The sequence below is a fragment of the Nicotiana sylvestris genome, chromosome 2, assembly GCF_000393655.2.
Source record: "Nicotiana sylvestris chromosome 2, ASM39365v2, whole genome shotgun sequence".
NCBI lineage: Eukaryota > Viridiplantae > Streptophyta > Magnoliopsida > Solanales > Solanaceae > Nicotiana > Nicotiana sylvestris.
In genome coordinates, this window is record NC_091058.1 from 210192558 (window position 1) to 210216351 (window position 23794).

General features: G+C 38.4%; 1 protein-coding gene across 1 annotated transcript; it reads right to left on the minus strand.

Annotated features, from left to right (window-relative positions):
* Positions 1 to 559: 559 nt before the first annotated feature.
* LOC104243537 (uncharacterized) lies at positions 560 to 3830 on the minus strand. The gene is made up of 4 exons (XM_009798735.2): positions 3390 to 3830; positions 1686 to 1747; positions 1474 to 1578; positions 560 to 948 (listed from the first exon to the last, which is right to left on the minus strand). The coding sequence occupies exons 1-4, from the start codon at positions 3631 to 3633 to the stop codon at positions 811 to 813; spliced, it is 549 nt and encodes a 182-aa protein (XP_009797037.1). The 5' UTR covers positions 3634 to 3830; the 3' UTR covers positions 560 to 810.
* Positions 3831 to 23794: the final 19964 nt, after the last annotated feature.

A 23794-nucleotide genomic window follows, 5' to 3' on the forward strand; every position in this document is an offset into this window, starting at 1 on the left:
TTAACTGGCAGTACATTTCATAAGATGAACGTGGTAGAAATGTGGATATTAATATGGACATCAGAAAATCGGACAAGACAGAAAATACTTCTAACCGCTTTCGATAATATGTACAAGCAGCATACAAAGGATAAAATGAGAGAATATATCTGAGCTTGTTTTATGATGTCTGTTTGTAGGTGTCATATAGTAATGGATAACTAAGGGCCGTTTGGCCATAAAAATCCTTTTTTTGGAAAATTTCTACTTTCTTATTGGAATCAGTGTTTGGCCATGAAAATTTACATTTCACTTCAAGTGAAATTGAATTTTGGAATTTCTCAAAATTTTGAAAAAATCAAAAAAAGGTTGTTTTTAAAAAATTTCACTTCAAATGAAAAATTCAAAAACAGCTCTAAATTGTATTCATGTCCAAACACAACTCTAATTTTCAAATATCATTTTCAATTGAAAAAAATTTACTTTTTTTTTTGAAAATTTCACAATTCTTATGTCCAAACGCCCACTAAAAGTGCTAAGAAGCGAAAAGTAGATCTAAAATCACAGGTTGGTCGCAGTATAAAACAAGGAAATTTTAGGAATAAAAAGAAAAACTGCAACCATTACAGCATAAATTTTCAGGACACTGCACTTAGATAATTAACATAGGTACAAGACACCCAGAAACTTACAACCAACCACATTACCCTTCAACAAATACATTCAAGAATAGGGGATTCCTTTACTATAAGATTTGAAAGCCTACTAGTAATATTGGAGCAAGTCAGAGACACTAATAATTACCGCGAACAAGATCCATTTCTGCATTTCTTACTTGTACTTTTCCATTATTCTCCTTGCTTCTTCTAGACTGTCGTCAACGGAAGTGGTGCCTGTGCCTCCACCACCTTTTGGACCATCATCTTTGTTCAAGGCTATAAATCCAAAGTAAATGACTCCCATCATCGCCTATACATTAACGAGGAATTTTTAGTCGTTAATGAACAAAAGTTAGTTTGAAGATCTACCATGAAAAGTTGAGGAGGAAAATAATGAATAAAGCTAAAAGCAGACATGGAGCATTGAGGAGCTTCTGAATATTCGATTAGTCAGATTGAGGTTTCTGGGATTTATAGTTTTATGTCCGAACTGTGTTGAGCAATTCCAGAAGTTTTTAGCTGCAACATTGACAATATCCACACAAAAAAGGTGATTTATGAAACCAAAGTAAGTTGTCAAAGGGGCAAGTTTTGCCCGTTACAACCAGGCCCGACCCAGGGCTTGTACCGGATCGGCCTGGGACCGTTAGGGGAAGGGGCTGGGCTTAAGAGAGAGGGGAGTTGGGCGTGGGATGGTGTCTGGTTGGGCCCACCAGACCGGCCCCTCAAGGACCAGACTGGACCGACACTTTGACCCTAATTCTTAACTATAAATGCCAAAGTAGTAGGAGCTAAGTTTCCCAATCCATGCAGTAATGAGGCACTGGAAACATACCAACACGAAGAAAGCTGTCGACAGGAATGACTTGAGTGCAAAAAGAGCAAGGCCCCCTGAAACTATGGTCACAGCAATCCTGGCTATTGGTCTTGGAATGGCATCCTAACATCAAACAAGAGAAGTATATGCAATTCGGTAAATGGATAAACATGATCTCCTAGTATCATCATTGATAACGTGACTGACAAATTGACACAAACTCGACTTACAGGTACCATGCTGGTTCCAGCTTCAATTCCATCCTTCCCAACTCTCCATGCAGTTTGAAGAACTATCAAAATTTCAGCACACATTGGATTATCATTAGAGTCTAGACTATATGTCAAGAAAATAAGGCAAAGGAAAACTTCCTGTTCTACACGAAGCTATCTGAAAAATACTCCTTTTCCTAACTAAAATTTTCCCAACTAACCTTTTATATTTTATTCTCCCAAAATAGGACATAAAGAATGCAAATAGCGGCTTGTTCTTTGAGTCCAAATGCGGAAAAAATGCCTTCTTTAGGGAGAACTAACTTCCAGTACAATTGCCCGCAAAGACCCTGTGCATTGACACTTCCAAAGGATATTTTTTAAAGTTCGAAAGAAATTCTTTTGCCATTGAAGTTTCTTGTCCTGATAAGCATAAGTACTTATCTCAATGCAAGAAGCAGCAAACAACATTAAAGTCAAACTGCTTCAGAATGCAGTCGTGATTCTTTACATGTAAGTACTAACAACTCATGCCCCATTAGAACATTGTCTATCTAGTTTTTGGATAGAGCACAAACAAGAATTCTCTTCGAAATATCTTTGCAACAATCAAGAGCTACTTCTCCTGAAATTTTGGTCATAGAACTTCATAATAACATCATTCAAAATGTCATAGCATCCAATAAACAAAGGGGAAAACTGGGAAGTACTCCACACCTCCCTAGTTGCTAATGGATTAAGCACGATTCCAGAACTGCTTCAATTTCTTCCTAGTTCCTAATAGTACTATCAAATAATCTTCAAGTTGAAAACTTGATTCCTCATTGTCTTTTAATCCAAACAAGCTGTTCTGCCTAAGTTTTGCATTTGGAACAACCCCTATAGTAGAACCAAGCTCCACTACTCTCTATACAATAAGACCCAAAAGACAGGCACTATCACCGTTTGACGAGTCAAAAAGCATTTTTTAAATGTTTAATTACAAAACAATTTTTTCGAGACAGAGGGCGTACATGATGAATGCAAATAAGACCCTGAAGTAATATTTTTAATCATCCATGAATATAGTACTAAAACAAGATGTAACCAGGAGCAGAGCTACAACCCCAATGAAGGGTGGTCTATTCAATAGCCTTCACCGAAAAATTATACTCCTATGCAGGGGCGGAGCTAGTGTTGACGTTACGAGTTCGGCTGACTCAGTAACTTTAGTCCAAACTCTGTATTTATCTTAAAAGAATCATGGAAAATATATAAAATATTAATTTAGAATCCAGTAACTTAAAAAGACTAGAATCCCGAACCCATAAGTTTCAAATCCCGGCTCCGCCTCTGCTCCTATAATAGGTCAATTATTGCTTTTATACGTACATGTTAAATCTTGAACACCCTTAGCGAAATTCTTGGCTTCGCCACTGGATGTACTAAAGTAGATACTACTACCAGAGCAAACAATCAGAGAATTCCAAGCTAAACAATGGGTCTACTCATTAATGGTCACAAAAAGCTAATATCAGTTCCACCTATGTACAAAGCATACTCAGTCTCTAAACCCAAAAACAGTCTAATGAATCCTCCTAATACTGAACATAAATTCAAGAAAATAGATACAGATGATTAATATAGCCATCCCCAACTGAGATTTTCAGTTAAACAACAAGAATTTAACTCAATACACTTTAGCTAATCCACAATGTTCTCTATAACAGTTAAAGATTGTACCTTTCAAAAAATTGAATTGAGCTGCAAATATTAAAGGTGTGGCCTGAAACTTGTTGTGGCTCCTCAGATTCTTGAATTGTTTGGTTGATAAAGCTGTTTGCTTTTTCAACTTAAGCAATGAATTTGTGGCAAAAAATGGTGATGGGTTGAGAGCAGAAAGTGTAATTTGATTTCTACTGTAAAAACATTTTGGGGATTGCACTGAAACAAAAAGTGTAGAATGAAAGGTAAGTGTTGAAGCCATAAATATTTCGTTCAATCAAATGTATGACTTTACAAAAGGAACCAAGAATTTTATTTTAATTAGTATGAGCAGAAAATCAGATATATAGTAACCATTATTCTTTGTGAGGCTACAAAAATTGAGTCTGAACTTAAAATTTTAGAATTAAGACCGAAAGAGATGGTGAAATTGGGTAAGAGTCGGAGAAGCCAGGAAATGAGATACAAATATTGGGCTTGTTTTTTAGACTGGGCCTGAGGGTACCTGTTGTAAAAATACAGGGCGTACTATTTGGTCGCCCCATTTAATTTATACCCATTTTTTTAAAAAAGTTTTAACTTGTACCCACTTTTTAAATAACTTCAGCACCCTTTCTCCTCCTCCTTTTCCTCCTTCGTTTTCTTCTTCTTCTGTTGCTACTGTTGCTGGTGCTGCTATAAAACTTCAGTTCATGGGATGATTGCCATACGTATATTTATCAGATTATTTAAAAATAAATTATAAATAATTACGTAAGTTGATAGACAATAATTTGTGAACATTTCCACGTAATTCTGTTTTTTTCACGTTTATTGTTTCCAAAATTTATGATAGATATTGTTGGTAATCTGATTATTTTATAGTAGTAATACACTATGAAAGAATAAGGTGATTATTTATCTAGTATGTTAGAAAGCTTTTTCAAAAACTTCAGCTTATATAGTGCTGAAGTTTTTACAAATGAACTAAATAACTTCAGCATCTTCTTTTGAAGTTTTTGAAAAAGCTTATCCAGGACAAAAAACTTGAGCTTATTTAGTGCTGAAGTTTTTACAAATGAACTAAATAACTTCAGTATCTTCTGCTGAAGTTTTTGAAAAATCTTTATGACAAATGAATCCAGGACAAAAAAAACTTCAACTATTTTAGTGCTAAAGTTTTTACAAATGAACTAAATAACTTCAGCATTTTATCCAGGACAAAAAAACTTCAGCATATTGCCTTTGCTACTTCAGGCCCGTTTACTAGAATGCTGAAGTTTTGCGTGATTGTCTTTGCTACTTCAGCCCCGTATGCTGAAGTTACGCGAAAAAGTGGGTACGCTTGCAATTTTTTTTACAAAGCGGGCACAAGTTAAAACGTGACCCAAAAAGCGGGTATAGATGCAAATCCCCTGGACCTGTTCTAGGGAAAAATCCACTTTAATGGGCTGCAGGCCCAATTTTATGAGAAGGCAATTTTAAAGAGAAATTTTCAGAAACCACTATGTTTTAGTGATTATTAGCTTGCTATAGCTCCATTTACTAAATTACTTCCTATAACTATGTTTTAACTTGTCATAGAATGTACTCGATGTATTTAAGCTAATGTATTCATGAATACAATAGGAAGAGTCGGCGGAAGAAAGGGATTTACCGCTAATGTATAGACTGTATTCATATGTATTCGCGAGCTGTATTCGTGAATACAGTAACGAAATTTGCAAAAAAAAGGTCTTCAGCTGTTTAAAAAACGGTAAGTGAATCAATTAACGCGATAGACTCCTAATATAACTCAACAAACTCAATTATAACACACAAAATTTGTATTTTCAGTTATAGAAAAGATTCTCAACCGAAAAACACCCAAAAAATAGAGCAATATTCAGAGATTCAATCCATCCTTTTTTTAGTGGTATCTTTACTAAAATATTTTTGAAGTTATATATCTTTACAAATAGATTTCCATATTGAAGTTATATAATTATATTGAATTCAGTTAAATACATAAAAATACATTAAATACATAAAGTATAGTATGTCATCTATAGTACAAAAACATATGAATACATAATGCAGATACATTTGAATACATATATACATCTGAATACATAAATTATATTAATTAAAAAAAATATATGAATACATTCTACAATACATTGAATACATACTGTTGAATATATACTGCTGGACAAAACAGTGAAACAAAGTGAAGCTTTAAAATTATATAATTACATTGAATACAATTAAATACAATGAATATATTGAAAAAGTAGAAAAAACTAAAGACAGTGAATACAATAAAATACATGGAATATTATAAGATACATTGAAATACAATGAAAAAAAGGTAACAGACTCTTCAAGTTCCTCAGCCCTAAACTTTGTCCCCAATACACCGATATCCAGGCCGCCTCTATGTGCTACTTCTCCGATGTCAAAGCCGGAATCTTCATCAGCGAGCAGGAAGTCGAAGAGACTCGTAACAAAGACAGATCCAGTAGTAGCTGCACCAGCTGATAGTGATTTTGAAGAGTCGGAACCTATTTTGTCAATGAAGAAGGAATTTACGAGACGAACAACTGAAAAAGAACCAGTAGATCTCAATAGAAGAAACGAACTGTCAAAAATTCAGGTTCTTTTGACAATGGAGATGAATCAGTGGAGAATCGTTGATAAAAAGAATGGGGAAGAGAATGTCGCTGTGATGGAGAAAAATTGGAGAGAGAGATTGTGGAGAGAGAAGTTTACTTCCTATACGGTAATTTTGTGAGAGAAAAAAAAATAATACACAACATATTTAATGGTTTAAAGGTAGGAAGTGGCCATAATAGATATTTTGCTACAAAAATTAAAAGGTAGCTATAGGAGATAATTTTTTAAAAGGGTATTTATTTATAATAAATAAGGTATCAACCTTTGCTATAGGAGGTAAAATTTCCTTTTTAAAAATCTTAAACAGAGATTTTGGAAGAAATTGTGTGGACTAGCTACTTTTTAGCCAGCTATTAGAGTTATCCAGCTTTATAAAGTAAGATTTTCATGTGGCATTCAGTTTTGTACCACCCATTAAATTTGTATTTACTTTTTAAAAAAAGTTTAACGGATACCCAATTTTTGGATAACTTCAGATATATTATCTTCTTCTTTACTGTTGCTTTCTTCTTCTTTGTGCTTAGAGTTTTTCTTCTTCTACTTAGTTGCAAAATATGTTTGCTAAATTTGTTATTGTTGATAATTTGATGATTGAGATTTGTTCTTTAAGATATTTGAAAGTTATATTTCAAATTTGAGCTCATTTGGAGTAAATTTGGGCATTGAATCGTGTATTGGATTGCTAAAATTTGAAGACCAAGTTTATTTTTCAAAACTTAAGATTCGAAATCTGAAGTTGCATTCAATAGATTGAACTACTTAAAATTCGAATTTCTGAAGTTGCATTTGAGAGATAGAATAACTTCAGATTTGATTTCTGAAGTTGCATTTGAAAGATAGAATAACTTCAAATTTGATTTCTGAAGTTGCATTTAAGAGATGGAAGTACTTCAGATCCGAGCGGGTACACTTTATAAATTTTTTTGCAATATGGATATAACTTCTATAGTGACCCCAAAAGTAGGTATATATAAAAATGCCCCCTTTATAAATGTATTAAAGTAGCCACTAATCCATTTAAATTAAGTTCAATTATTCGCAAGTTTTGCATGATGAACAAATCTTATAGTATGTGTGATTCAATTATTCACAAGTTCTATCGGATACCCATGACTTGTACTACTATCTTAACTTCATCAATCTAATTAAATTTTGCCAGATAATGAAATTGTTCATAAACCTATAGTAAATTTTCTGCAATGTTATTGGAAATAAACACAAGGTAGAAGATTGAATCCATTTCAAAATGGAATCTGAGGCACAGGTCCAAAAGGAAGCCCTAGAATTAGAAGATCGAAGATGAGGAGTCAATCGAGCAATTAGAAAAATGGCCGACGGACTTAAACATTAACAAAGTAGTAGGTTAAGTCATTCTACAACTAGAGTATTAGACTCTTATTACAACTAAAAAACTTAATTTTCTAGAAAATCAAATCTTAGAAAGATTGTATTTACTTTTGTAACTAGTCAGCTTTGAGGTATTATGAGATATTCTTCATGGAAGGTGGTTGAGGAATATGTACCCTTCTGTTTCAATTTATTTGAACCTTTTCGAAATACAATGGTCAAATTGACTAAGTTTAGTATGAATTAGGATATAAATTCTTTAAATTTTCTGAAACGATAATAACAACAAACCCAGTATTATATGGGTTAATATTACCATAATTATATATGGACCAAGTTGGCATTAAGTAAACCTTCGAAGGCTGCCATGTTTCGTCAATAGGATATACTGATTTGGCTTCAAAAGGTCGATGTCATGAGAAAACAACACTGTCACGATCCGGATTTCCCACCCTCGGGAGTCGTGATAGCACGTACTAGTGAGAGCTAGGCAAGCCAACTATTCTGATTAATTTACCCTTTTCATTTTTAACTTCTTAACAATTAAGAGCTAACATATTATAAACAGTGGAAATAATAGAGCGGAAGAACGAAATTTAATTAAGCTAATACCAATACGAATCCATAAACATAAACCACCCAGAACTGGTGTCACAATCTCACAGACTATCTAAGAATACTACAAATAAGGTCCAAACAAAATAAATACATGTCTGTCTCTAAAATAGTAAAGAACAGAAGAAAACTAGGTAGGAAGGGGACGCCAAGGCCTGCGGACGCCTGCAGGACTACCTCGGGTCTCCTGATAGATTGAAGGCAGCAACCCCTAGCTAAGGTCCGTATGCTCCAATACCGGGATCTGCACAAAAGAATGCAGAGTGTAGTATTAGTACAACCGACCCCATGTACTGAGTAAGTATCGAGCCTAACCTCGGCGAAGTAGTGACGAGGCTAGAACACAACAAACAATCATAACCTGCAGTGAAACAATATCTAGCAAAATGACATTAATAGAAGTGATTCAAAAGTAACGGAGGAGGGGTAACATGATATGGGGGAAAATACCAATGTAAAGAGTCACAATAATAATGGAATAAGACAATTAAGGTACTTGAATCGAAAACATCAAGAAATCATAACAACAGGCAATAAGTGCATGGCATCACCCTTCGTGCTTTTACTCTCAATCCTCACCAATACAATCAAGTATGAAAATGTGCACGGCATCACCCTTCGTGCTTTATCTATCTTCCTCACCATGTAAATATTAGAAATGTGCACGGCATTATCCTTCGTGCTTTATCTCTCTTCGTCACCATATGCATCGATATCAATAAAAATGTACATGGCATCACCCTTCGTGCTTTATCACTCTTTCCTCACCAAATGAATAAATATGAATGTGCACGGCATCACCTTGAAGACGAACAATCTCCCGGATATAGATCTCAGCTAACCTCTCGGAAGAATAGGAGACTGCCACAGGAATAAAATGCGCTGACTTGGTCAGCCTATCAACAATAACCCATACTGCATCGAACTTCCTCTGAGTCCGTGGGAGTCTAACAACAAAGTCCATAGTGATCCGCTCCCACTTCCACTCAGGAATCTCAATCTTCTGAAACAAATCACCAGGTATCTGATGCTCGTACTTTACCTGCTGACAATTCAAACATCGAGCTATATAGGCAACAATGTCCTTCTTCATCCTCCTCTACCAATAATGCTGCCACAAATCCTGATACATCTTAGCGACACCCGGATGAATAGAATACCGGAAACTATGGGCCTCCTCTAGAATCAAATCACGAAGTCTATCCACATTAGACACACAAATACGACCCTGCATCCTCAGAACTCCATCATCTCCAACTGTAACCTATTTGGCACCTCCGTGCCGCACTGTGTCTCTAAGGACAAACAAATGAGGGTCATCATACTGTCGATCTCAGATATGCTCAAATAATGAAGAACGAGTGATTGTGCAAGCTAGAACACGGCTGGGCTCAGAAACATCCAACCTCAAAAACTGATTGGCTAAAGCCTGAACATCCAAAGCAAGGGGCCTCTCACCGACCGGAATATACACAAGACTGCCATACTGGCTGACTTCCTATTCAAAGCATCAGCCACTACATTGGTCATCCCCGGATGATACAAGATGGTGATATCATAGTCTTTCAACAGTTCCAGCCACCTCCTCTGGCTCAAATTTAGCTCCTTCTATTTGAACAAGTATTGCAAACTCTTGTGATCCGTGAACACCTCACATGACACGCCATATAAATAATGCCTCCAAATCTTCAGCGCATGAACAATGACTGCTAACTCCAAATCATGAACTAGATAATTCTTCTTGTGGATCTTCAACTGTCACGAAACATATGCAATAACCTTGCCATTTTGCATCAACACCGCGCCAAGTCCAATACGCGATGCATCACAATACACTGTATATGAACCTGAACCTGTGGGCAAAACCAACACCGTTGTCGTAGTCAAAACTGTCTTGAACTTCTGAAAGCTCGCCTCACACTCGTTCGACCACCTGAACTGGGCACCCTTCTAGGTCAACCTGGTCATCGGGGTTGCAATAGATGAAACCCCTCCACAAACCGACGGTAATAGCCCGCCAAACCCAAGAAACTCCGGATCTCTGTAGCTGATATGGGCTTAGGCCAGTCCTTGACTGCCGCAATCTTCTTAGGATCCACATGAATACCCCCTGCCGATACAACATGACCCAAGAATGCAACAGAACTCAACGAAAACTCACACTTTGAAAACTTAGCATACAACTAACTATCCCCAGAGTCTGAAGAATGACTCGAAGATGCTGCTCGTGCTCCTCCCAGCTGCGGGAATAAATCAAAATATAATCAATGAAGATGATCACGAAGGAATCCAAATAAGGCTTGAACACTCGGTTCATCAAATCCATGAAAGTTGCTGGGGCATTTGTCAACCCGAATGACATCACTAAGAACTCATAATGCCTGTACCGAGTGCGAAAAGCTGTCTTAGGGACATCAGATGCCCTAATCCTCAACTGATAGTAGCTAGATCTCAGATCAATCTTCGAAAATACCTTGGCACCCTGAAGTTGATCAAACAAATCATCAATCCTCGGTAATGGATACTTGTACTTGATGGTGACTTTGTTCAACTACCGATAGTCTATACATATCCTCATCGACCCATACTTCTTCTTAACAAACAACACCGACGCACCCCAAGGCGATACACTCGGTCTAATAAAGCCTTTATCCAACAAGTCCTGCAACTGTTCTTTCAATTCTTTCAACTCTGGCGGAGCCATACGATATGGCGGAATAGAAATGGGCTGAGTGCCCGGAGCCAAATTAATGCAAAAGTCAATATCCCTGTCGGGTGGCATCCCTGGTAGGTCTGAAGGAAATACCTCTGGAAACTCACAAATAACGGGCACAAAATCCATAGAAGGAACCTCAACACTAGAATCAAGAACATACGCCAAATAGGACAAACATCCCTTATCAACCATACGTCAAGCCTTCATATATGAATAACCCTACTGGTAGAATGACCAGGAGTCCCTCTCCACTCCAAACAAGGCAACCCCGATAATACCAAGGTCACGGTCTTGGCATGATAATCTAATATAGTATGATATGGGGATAACCAATCCATCCCCAGAATGACATCGAAATCCACCATGTCGAGAAGTAGGAGATCTACATGGGTCTCAAGACCCCCAATAATGACCACGCAAGCACAATAAACACGATCTACCACAATAGAATCACCCACCACTGTAGACACATATACATGAGCACTAAAAATCACGAGGCACAACTAGATAAGGGGCAAAATAAGATGATACATAAGAATATGTGGACCCTGGATCAAATAGAACTGAGGCATCTCTACTGCACACTGAAACCGTACCTATGATAACTGCATCAGAGGCCTCAGCCTCAGGTCTGCCTGGCATAGCATAACATCGGGGCTGGGCCCCACCACTCTGAACTGCATCCCTAGGACGGCCTCCTGCTGGCTGGCCTCTACCTCTAGCTGCCTGGCCTCCACCTCTAGCAGCATGGCCTCCACCTCTAACACCTCTACCCCTACCTCTAGCTGGCTGAGCGGGCGGTGGAACACCCGGTGCTGGAACCATAGCACGAGAACCCTGGTGTTGAGAACTGCTCGAGGCTCGAGGGCAAAACCTAGCAATGTGACTCGTATTACCACAAATATAGCAAGACTTGGGCTGCTGAGACTGCTGACCCTGACGGCCTGGATAACCACACCAAAAACTCTGGAGCGGAGGTGCACTGATAGGAGCTGGTGATGCACTATAGGGCAACTGATCAGAATATTGCATATGAGAACCACGGCCACCTGGAGCAACGTGAAAATCCTGAAGTGCCGACTGAAATGGCTTAGGAGGGTGACCTTTACCAAAAGAATCCCAGCCTCCAGACTAGGAACCACTGAATCTGCCAGAATGATGAGGCCTCTTATCAGACCCCTGACCGCTCCTCTGAGCTAAAATCATCTCAACCCGCCTGGCCACATTGGCCGCATCCTGGAAAGAAATCTCGCTACTTGTCTCCTTAGCCATCTGCAGTCTAATAGGCTGAGAGAGTCCCTCAATAAACCTCCCCATCCTTTCTCTCTCGGTGGGGAGTATCAAAAGAACATGACGAGCCAAATCAATAAATCTCATCTCGTACTGGGTGACAGTCATAGAACCCTGCTGGAGACGCTCGAACCGCCTGCAGTACTACTCTTTGTGAGTGACGGGAAGAAATAGCTGCGAGAACTGGTCCCAAGTGAGAGCTGGTAATCTAACTGGTCTGGCCAAACAATAATCTCTCCACCATTTCTTGGCGGAACTTGATAGACGGAAATCAGCAAAGTCAACCCTATTGGTCTCCACTATCCCCATGTTCCAAAGAACCTCATGACAACTATCTAAGTAATTCTGGAGATCCTCTGAATATGTACCACCATAAGTAGTAGTGAACAGCTTGGTAAACTTGTCCAACCTCCACAAAGCATAGGGGTGGGCATTCGGTATTTCGGTATTCGGTTTATCAATTATGTATACCAAATACCGTACCAAAATATTTCGGTACGGTTTCGGTTTAAACCAAATCTTTACTATTTCCCCCACTCCATTAACTAATGTAATCCATGTTGATCATTGTGCTAACACATGTTGACCTCCATTAATTCTTGAAATCACTATGTTATGTCCAAATACGATTTAACATAGACCAAATGCGTACAAATTTACCCTCTGGCTAACCTCTATGTATATCTTCACCATTCTTCTCATATATTTTGGCATTTGCACGGCTTAAAGCTGAGCCTTTAACTTTCAATTGTAAAGGAAGCCAATTTGATTCTCTTGGAAAGGTAAATTAGGAATTGAGAAAAGTTTAATTCCTTCCTGAAATGTAGTATCTCTTTTATTTAGTCTAGGAATTTTGAGGAATGTAGTTTTACCATTTTTATCAACGTTAGGAATCTACTTTGTTTCGGTTAGTTAACAACTGTGTACCCTAGCTCGGCGAGTGGAGAGTAGAACTGTGATTCCTTCGTCCTGCAGCGGTTGGTTGGTGAAAGTTACAAAGACGATAGATTGAAAATTGCGGGTTATAAATCAAGTAGCCGACAAACTAATCAATGCTTTTAATACCGTATACCGAACCGAATTACCAAAATACCAAAATTTTTGTATCGAAATACCGAAAAAAATGAAACCAAAATACCAAATTAATTCGGTTCGGTTCGAAATTCGATTTTTCAGATTTTATGCCCACCCCTAACAAAGCATCGGCAGACATAGTTGCTCCATCACCGGTCTGAGCTACTGCAGCCGGCTGAACTGCTCCAACTGACTGAGTTGCTGGAGTCTGAAATTAGGGAGCCATTTGCTCCGGAGTGTGGGTAGCGGGAGTCTGTACTCCTCCCCCAGCCTGAGAGACGGCTGGTGATACATGAAGCAAGTCTGCCTGAGTGACACTCTCCATAAGGCCCACTAGACGGACCAAAGCATTCTGAGTACTGGGGTAGCAATGAACCCCTCTGGGACCTGAGCTGGGCCCACCGGAAATGTTTAGGCCAGAACCTCATCATCAAACTCTACTTGAGGCTCCGCCGCTGGTGCTGCTGCTCTAGGCTAAGCCTTGACCCTGCCTCGGCCCCTAGCACGGCCTCGCCCTCTGCCCCTCGTAGATGCTGCCGTTGGGGGCTTGAGCTGCTGATCAGCGGATGAAGAAGCGCGTGTTCTCGCCATCTGCGAAAGAACAGAGTAGAAGTTCAATTAACATTGAGAAACCAAATCGCATGACAGAGAAGAATAGAAGTGAAACTGTTCCTAACTTTGTAGCCTCTGGGGGATAAGCACAGACGTCTCCGTACCTATCCCTCAAACTCTACCAAGCTTGTCCCTGAATTGTGAGACCTAAGCAACCTAGAAATCTGATATCAACTTGTCACGATCCGAATTTTCCACCCTCGGGAGTCGTGATGGCACCTACTAGTGAGAGCTAAGCAAGCCAACTATTCTAATTAATTTACCCTTTTCATTTTTGACTTCTTAACAATTGAGTGCTAACATATTATAAACAACGGAAATAATAGAGCGAAAGAACGAAATTTAACGATTAAGCTAATACCAAGCTTGTACCAATAATTAACTTCACAAATTGAACCTCAACTGGAGCCAATGCTCAATAATAAACAAGTACCACGAAGATAATCATAAGTCTTGCCCAACACGGAGAATCAACAATTTAGGAATTTGTAGTACTTATTAAGAAACACAACGATTACAATTTAACACTCACGGGCATGCTTGACAACGACGTATAGATACTCGTCACCAAACCTATACGCCGTGCACTACACTAGCACATAGCAAATAAAGCATCATACCTATTCCATCAAGCTAAGGTTAGACCAAACACTTACCTCGAACTTCCACGGCCAACTCAAGCCTCAAACACACTTTTCCTTTAGAATTCGCCTCCAATTTACTTGTATCTAGCCCAAATTAATTTAACAACATCAATAAATACTAAAGAATTCATACCCAATGCTTGATTATAGATTTTCTATTATTTTCCCCAAAAAGTCAAAAATCGACCCTAGGCCCGCTTGGTCAAAACTCGAGGTTCGGACCAAAACCCGATCACACATTCACCCACGAGCCCGAATATGCAATTAGTTTCAAAATCCGATCCCAAAATAAGGCCTAAATATTGTTCTTCCATGGTAGAATTGGGGGTTTTGAGGTATTATGAGATATTCTTCCTGCAAGGTAGTTGAGGAATATGTACCCCTTCTGTTTCAATTTATTTGAACCTTTTCGGAATACGATAGTCAAATTGACTAAGTTTAGTATGAATTCGGATATAAATTCTTTAAATTTTCTAAAACGATAATAACAACAAATCCAATATTGTATGGCTTAAAATTACCATAATTATATATGGACCAAGTCGGCATTAAGGAAACCTTCGAAGGCTGCCACATGTCGTCAATAGGATATACTGATTTGGCTTCAAAAGGTCGATGTCATGAGAAAATAACACGTCGTTGACGAGGTCGAGGTGGCTTAATAGAGGACGAAGACGAGGACGAGCACTCCCTATATTAAAGTAGTTACGACTAGTTTTATGATTAATTATGGTTCCCCAGAGAATATTCCAGTGAATATTTCTCCCAATTGTACTATTTAGGGTTTTGTGGCACATGTACTCTCATAAATAGAAAGATATGTAGTTATATAGGGGGTTGGACACTCATTATAAACAATAATACATTGACATTCTCTAAAGATTCTTCCTTTACCATACACATACAAACTTTACCTTTTTTCTCAAACCTTATCTATCCTTTCTCCGACGATACAAGGAGGATACGAATATTCAAAGGCTTATCATTATCTATCCTTGCTAGAAAAATTATTGGGGAATCTCACATTTTTCGGGTGACCTCCATCATTTATTTACTTAAATGCCATTTATCGTTATTTATTGCTATCCTTCATATGCTTCAATCATTTATTATACTATTATTGTTGTCATTTATTGCTACTCAATAGCACACGTAGGATCTTGCTACAAAAATATTTGGTCTATTTTTTGGATATTAATATTGGCTAAGCTAAGATTGACCTTACTTTAATATAAAATTTGATCATATAAACCTAGGTCTAAATTTTGAGTCATACAGTTTGGCGCCATCTTTGAGGATTTTCTCAGCCAGTTTTTAGTTCCCATTATATCCATTACTCACGTGACTTGTTAATCTAACAAACCACAAAGTTTATCTTTTTTCTCTATGCGTACAAAAATCTCCATGGCAGATAACCAAGGAAACAGAACGAAGGTAACAGACAATATTCCCCTCAACCTCATGAGCGTCATCAACGAAGGATATGACACCCAAGATGAGGAGGAGACACCCACAACCTCTCCCAAACTAGAGAGGTCGCCTGCACTTTTTTGCAGCACAACAAACCAAATAGGAAAGGAGCCTCCACGTCCATGGGAGAGGGGCACCCCTTGCTATGAAAAAGCTCCTCGAAGCATAGCTAACAAATGCTCTAGTCAGCGTGCTCAATAAACAAGCCATATGCACGACCACAGAAACCACGAGAGTCCATGCATCACAACGCAGGAATGAACAAGACGACCAACCAAATCCTCCGACTTCAGGTAAAACTCACACTATTACTAACAATGCAGGTGACAACGTCCTCGCTACCGATACTGAAAAGTGTAACGATTCAGCCAGTCATTTTGAGTGTTATAGCCATGTTCCCCTATTTACTGCTTATTCTATGCTCAATTATTGTTATGTGACTTGTCGGGGTAGCTGGTTTAGTTCAGAGGAGGTTTCGGAACGAATTAGGACACTTAGTACCAAGGTTGGAAGCTTAAGTTGAAAGAGTTGATTGGATGTTGATTTATGCGTAAACAACTACGGAATGGAGTTTTGATGGTTTCAAAAGCCCCGTATAGTGATTTTGGACTTAAGAGTGTATCCAGATATTGATTTGGAGGTCCATAAGTGTTTTTGGCTTGAAATGGCAAAAGCTGAAAATTAGAAGTTTGGAAAGTTGAGAAGTTTGACTGAGAGTGGACTTTATGGTTACGGGCTCGGATTTTGGTTTCAAAATTTGAAATAGGTCCATGGTGTCAATTATGACTTGCGTGCAAAATTTGAGGCTAATTGGAGTTGATTTGATAGGTTTCGGCATTGATTGTACAAGTTGGAATTCATTAGTTTTCATTAGGCTTGAATTGGGTGCGATTCGTGTTTTTGATGTTGTTTGATGTGATTTGAGGTATCAGCTAAGTTTGTATCATATTTTAGGACTTGTTGATATATTTGGTTGAGGTCTAGGGGGCCTTGTGAATGACTCGGATAGGAATCAGATTGAATTTGTAGACTTAGAAGTCCTGAAGCTGGGGAACTGGTGGTGTGACCGCACCTGCAAGGGGTTGGTCGCAGGTGCGAGCTCGTAGAAGAAAGAAAGGGATTGCAAGTGCGACCTGGAAACATTTGGGGAGAGGTCGCAGGTGCGAGGTTATTTTTCGCACCTGTGAGATCGCAGATGCGAAGTATAGAGGTACATGTGCGGAGCTCAGTTAGGGGACCTGGGGAGCACATGGAGGAGGTGTGAAAGGCCCTGGGCAGATTATATTCAAAGGGTTTCCGGGATTTTTGTCATTTTGGACTTAGCAAGCTCGGATTAAGGCGATTTTTGAGAGGGGTTTTGAGTGATATCTTGAGGTAAGCTACTTTTATTTTTATTCAATAATATTGATTACCCATTGAATTTTACACCTAGTTTATGTGTTTTTAAGGTGGAATTTTGGGAGTTTTGGGCTAGGGATTGGAGAGTAAAATTTGGGGATTTGAGTGGCGATTTGGTATCGGAATTTGGTAAATTTGGTATGCCTGGACTCGTGGTTGAATGGGAGTTTAGATTTTGTCACTTTTGTCAGATTCCGAGATGTGGTCCCGGAGTTGACTTTTGAGTTGACTTTTTATTAAGAACTTAGCTTTTTTCATATAGAATTGATTTCAATAGCTTGTGTTGATTGTATCGAATTGTTTATGGCTAGATTCGAGGAGTTCGGAGGCCGATTCGCGAGGCAAGGTCTTGCTGGCAGAGTGATTCGATTTGCTTGAGGTAAGTATCTTATTTAAACTCGGTTGAGGCACTAGTTGCCTGAATTGTTATGATAGCTACATGCTATTGGGTGCGCACATGCGTGAGGATGAACCCATGTGCGAGCACCAGGGACATATATTCATGTTCGGTCTGTGCTCGGGCTCCTATAAGCCTAGAATTGACTGTTAAGCTTTAAGCTATGATATCTCTCATGTTGTAACCGTTTATGTGATCTATTTGAGCCATGTTTAGTCTACATAGAGGTTTAATCTCTGAACGAACTTGATAAATGCTTTTCAGAGATGAAATTGCCGATTTGAGCTACGATAACACACTTTGTACATGCCAACACTTTAACATATCATTTATACCAGTCCAGGAGCACGAGAATATTATTTCATTCATCATATAGATGAATACTTGTTTAACTACTCCTGTATGATATGTTTGGACTGGAGGCTCGTGATTAGGCCGGGCGGATTATGTTATTGGCACGTGACGTGCAGAACGTGAGTTGTCCGTGCGGATCCACATATTGATATTATTGGCACGTGAGTTGCCCGTTAAGCATGTGAGTTGTCCGTGCGGATCAATATATTGATATTATTAGCACGTGAGTTGTTCGTGCAGGTTCTATCATTAGCACGTGAGTTGTCCGTGCAGCACGTGAGTTGTCCATGCAGCGTGTGGAATTTGCATTTCCTTGATTATTTATCTGATTTGATTGTTCCTTGCGCTATATGCCATGATATGGTCTAAACAGGGTATTTGAGAAACTGTACACATGCACATGCGGATATTCTGCTTACAAAATGTGATGAGTTAGTTTTAAATATTGTTTCTGTACTGGTTTAAAACGCAGAACTACACCGAAATAGCTAGTATCATCAATAATTTAAGCTTCTCTTAGCTTACCTTGTTTAATTACGATACTTATTGAGTTGGTTGTACTCACATTACACTATGCACCGCGTGTGCAGATCCAGGTTTTTTCGGGCACGGTGATTACTGATCTTAGAGTTTTTACCCATTCAGAGATTATCGAGGTAGCTACTTTGGCGTCCGTAGATCTTGACTCTCCACCTCTATCTCTCAGTTTTACTTATACGGTTCTACCTTCCTAGATAGTGTTTCAGACTATGTTATTGTATAGATGTTCATGTACTTAGTGATACCCGATTTTGGAAAAGTTTGTATTCGAGTTGCAGTTGTTCATATCGGCTATTTATGAGAGTTATTGCTGTTAAACTTGCTTCATCTTATTTTTAACATAAAAATGGCTAGTTTTATTGTCGGCTTGCCTAGTTGTGTAATAGGCACCATCACGATTTATTGAGTTTTGGGTCTTGACAAAAAGAATGGAAGAACTGAAAAACGAGAACAAGACGATTAGGGACCAAATGAAAGAGCATCAGGAACGGGCAGACAAAATACAAAGTGCTCCCAAATTATTACCAAAAAGAGACGCCGACAAGTTTGTGGAACAACCGTACAAGAAATAAACGGCTCGACACGCCATACCAAATACCTTCAAGATGCCCCCGTATCTCAAAATATATGACGGGATGATCGATCCTGAAGATCAAGCAACCCACTACGCCACCGTTGTGAAAGGCAACGATCTTACCAAAGAGCAGGTGTCCTCCATCTTGTTGAAAATGTTTGGTGAGACTCTCACTGAGGGGCATTGATGTGGTATTCACAACTGCCAGCTTATTCCATAGAAACATTTGAAGAGACGGTCGATAAGTTTGTAACGGCACATGCCGGGGCCAAGAAAGCTGAAACAAGGGTGAATGATATCTTTACCATCAAACAATCCCTAGGAGAGGGATTGAGGGACTTCCTCGCCTGATTCAATAGGGTAAGGATGAACAAACGTCTCCGAAGGTATGGCCATGACAACCTTTCAGAGTAGGTTGAGCAGAGAGGGTTCGAGGGAGACCAGAATGAGTTAATCAGACTGAGTTGATTAATACTCACCGACCACTTGGGATGAAATCCATAATGCCTACTATGCTGAGGCCAGAGCAGATGATGAAGACCTCAATGGACCAACTCGACGACTAACCTCGGTACAATCTGAGCCCAGGAAAGAACGCGGAGATAACACAAAGGGAGACCATCTAGTATCGCGGCCAGGCAGAGAACGACACCAACCTTATGCTGACATCTGCTCCCTCGTTTCGTTATGAAGACGGCCCATCTAGGCCGAGATCAGGCATTCACATGAATGATCGAGGTATGACCCTTACTATATACTCACAACTTTTGCGTGTTACCTACAGAGATGGTGTGCGCTCTTGAGAAGCTCTAAACAAAAGTAAAATGGCTACCAAAGATGAGGTTCGACCCAAGCACCAGGAAATATGATGCCTTCTACGAGTACTACCAAGAATGTGGACACAAAATAGAAGATTGCATCGCTCTAAGAGTAGAGGTAGCAAACTTGTTGCACCAAGGGCATCTCAAGAGACTACTCAGCGACAAATGCATGAATACTTTAGCGAGGGGTCGAGAACGTCCATGCCCACTAAAACCGTCTTCGTCGGCTCGCACCACCAATATGATTATTGGTAGCAGTGACTATGCCTCTATCAACGACTTCATATTCACCGCCACCCACAAGCTCAAAATATCGATCACCCACTAACGGTATGACGGACTCGAGGTAAGTATCATCTTCGATGAGTCAGTTTTCGACTGTTTGACTTTCCCTCTCAATGATGCACTTTTCATTACTTTACGAATTTTAGATACTGATGTTAAGAGAATGATAGTAGATGATGGAAGTGGCGCGTGCATCATCCATCCCCGATTCCTCGCACAGATGAGACTCGAGGATAAGATAGTGTCGCACTGCATTACACTAACCAATTTTAATAATGCAGTTGACAGACTTTGGGAGAGATTACACTCCCCATCCTTGCCAGTGGGATGACTCTAGAGATAACATTCCATATCATGGACCAGGACACCGCATACAACGCCATAGTGGGACGACCATGGATACACCCTATGAGACTCGTCCCCTCCAGCTTATACCAAATGATTAAATTCTCAATACCTTGGGGAATATTCAGAAAATGAGGGGAACAACGTACGTCTTGGGAATGTTACCGAATCGCCATGGACATGCCGACAACTCAACAAAAGAAAGAAAAGGAAAAAGAAGCATAGCAATCAGCAGGGTCGAGGTCGCCACAAGTCAAAGCCAAACAAGACATTATGGACCATAAATGGTTGAAGCCTCAGGATCGACTATGGAAGACCTCGACCCCGTCCAGCTAGATCATAGCGACCTTAGCAAAAAGGCCTATATCGGCTGCAAACTCTGAGACCCAGGTAAATTTAGTCAATTCTTGGTAACTAACGCTGATTTATTTGCCTTTAGTCATGAGGATATGGTAAGAATCCTTAAGAAAATCACCATGCACAGGTTGAATGTCGACCCCTTCTACCCCCCAGTAAGACATGTCTGACGGAAGTTCAAACCCACAATCAATGCAGCCCTCCACAAAGAAGTAAAAAAGTTATTGGCAAACTACTCTATCAGGGAGTCGAAGTACCCCAAATAGATTGCCAATGTGGTGATGATTAAAAAGAAAAATGAAAAATGGAGGATGTGTGTGGACTTCACATACCTGAACAAAGCATGCCTAAAAGATTCATTCCAATTGTCACACATCGACCAACTCATCGACGTAACAACAGGACACGAACTATTAAGTTTTCTGGATGGCTACTCATGTTAAATAGGAATTTGGGGTACAAAAAATAAAAGGAGAGAAATAACAAATGAAAATGTGAAAAAGAAAAATATAAGGAAAAAAACGAAAAGCGCCATAATAGGACTCTTGAATCAGTTCCATGCATGCAGATGGCACGTTGAACTCGAAGAAGATTAAGTATTTGAAAATATTATAGCTCAAGAATAATCTTTGAATCTTCAAATATTAACAATGCCAACTTTTTCTAATTGAGTTTAAATTTTATGCACTAACAATGAATATGGCTTTTTTACCCTAATAGGTTAAGTTAAACATGCAATAACAAATAATATCCCGTAGTAAATTTGATATGGTAAGAGGGATAACATATCATGATCAATTAAAATTCCATTGATCGTATAAAAAAATTACATTAATTTTCAATATATATATATATATATATATATATATATACACTTTAAGATTATTTACTAGTACTAGTATTTAGAAGGAAGAAATGAATGCAAATTCACAACCACCGGCAAACTGACATATCACCAATTGATATCACATGGCTCCCTCAGTCCTTAAATTCATTGCTTGCCAAAAATCAGAGATACCAAAACTATCAACAAAATAAGGTGCAGATTCACTAGCTAACAATGTAAGAGAGATAATAGTCTCTTGAGGCCTTCTTAACAGTGACGGAGCCAAAAATTTAAATGGATTTAAGAAAAAAAAATATGATGTCACGCTTATAATTTGAGCAAATCAATTTTTAAATTTCTTTTATCACTACACAAAAAAAATTTCTTATGTCAAGGGATTCAATAATTTATACATCACAAAAGAATTATTTTTTTTCTTTACCGATAAGTATAATTTTTCGATGAAAGGAATTCAATTAAATACTCCTGCCTAGTTCCTCCCCTCTTTTTGAAATAGACAAGATATGTTCTTCCTCTCAAACTTGGATATATATTCTAATACATAACTTAGATGAGGATACATAAAAATATATTATTCAATACAAAAAGGATTTAAACGCATAAATTGATAATCTAAAACTTTTATTATTTTAACTTATTATTGCAGGTTAGTTATAATTTTTAATATGTTATTAACTAATACGTACCATTAATATTTACTATCATCTTATAAGATTTGAATACTGGGGTGACTCCAAAATTTAAATTCTATGGGCTAAATTATAGGTTATAATTACCTTGAATTACCTTACTAGTTTATTGTTTAACCAAAAATTTGAGTCTTTGGTCAAAGCTTAGAAATATAGAGAAATTCGGGTTACTGATAATCTGGAGACGAAAATAATAAAAGACTTTTGAGAATAATAAAGTAATAAGTAATTTTGTATTTCAGTGTAATCTCAATAATACTTCTTGTTATTACAGATGTTGAGTCCTTCTCCCTTTATAGTTGATTCTAGGAGAAGATGTAATGCCTTTGTCTTAATGAGACAATTATGAGCAATAAATGACATTAAAAGAAACGTTACACAATCATTTCTATTTAATTCAAATTCTCTAACGTATTTGATATTTAATATTGTAGTTAGACTCTTTTACGTCATCATATTCGTATCTTCAACTTCTTTCGATCTTCGGTCTTTAAATGACTCGAATAGGTACGAGACTCGTACCTATTTGAGTAACGGTCCACACCTATGTTGTTTTCTTCTCCTTATATCTGTTGTCTCCCGTGCCTCTTGGTTATTTATTGCGTTTTGACCAGTCCATGTGTCATGACACGTCATCTTTAATATTTAGATTCAGTTTTTTCCAATACAGATAGTCCCCCCACTTTCCATTTATTTATCAATTAAATATTTGGGAAGTGAATTTTCACGAAAAAGGAATTTTCGCCGTAATCAATGCTATGTCAGTACTGACGCTTTAGTTGTCTTTTCTATTTAATGCTCTGCACACGTGTCACCTTCTGATATGTATGTAATTCTACAGCCTTTTTCCAAGGCTTCTTCATCCCCTCTATTTACGAAGTGATAGTTGCCTTTATTATAGGCTTTCCATCATTACGCTTCTTTGTTTGACGGTTGCTATTATACACATAGTTACCTTTTTTCCTTTGTCTTCTTCTTCTTCATAAACCCTTAACAGATACTTTACTCTTTACTTTTGTTCCTTTCTCCTTTAGTTCATCCTTTCTCTGCAATGGCATCTCCGAATCCTAACCCTAAGAGAATCCCAATTCTTGATAGCTTCCCCAACGCCCATGTAAGACATAGAAGGGGTAGAGGTGGCAGACTTCGTAGCCTAGGATCCGTTCGTGGTGGTTCTTCTGGTTCCATCACTCCTTCTTCTAGTTTTAGCACTATTTCTAGAGGTTCTATCACTAAGAAATCATCTTCTAAAGGTAAAGAACTTTCTGAGCCTCTTCAAGAGCCTTTAGTTGAGGAAATAGTACCCAATGACTTGTCCTTTGAGAATGATAGGAAATCTCTTCGTGATCAAGTTGTTAATTTAGAGAAAGCTGACACTTTTCCTTCTCTAATCACTGAACCTTTGATTTCTATT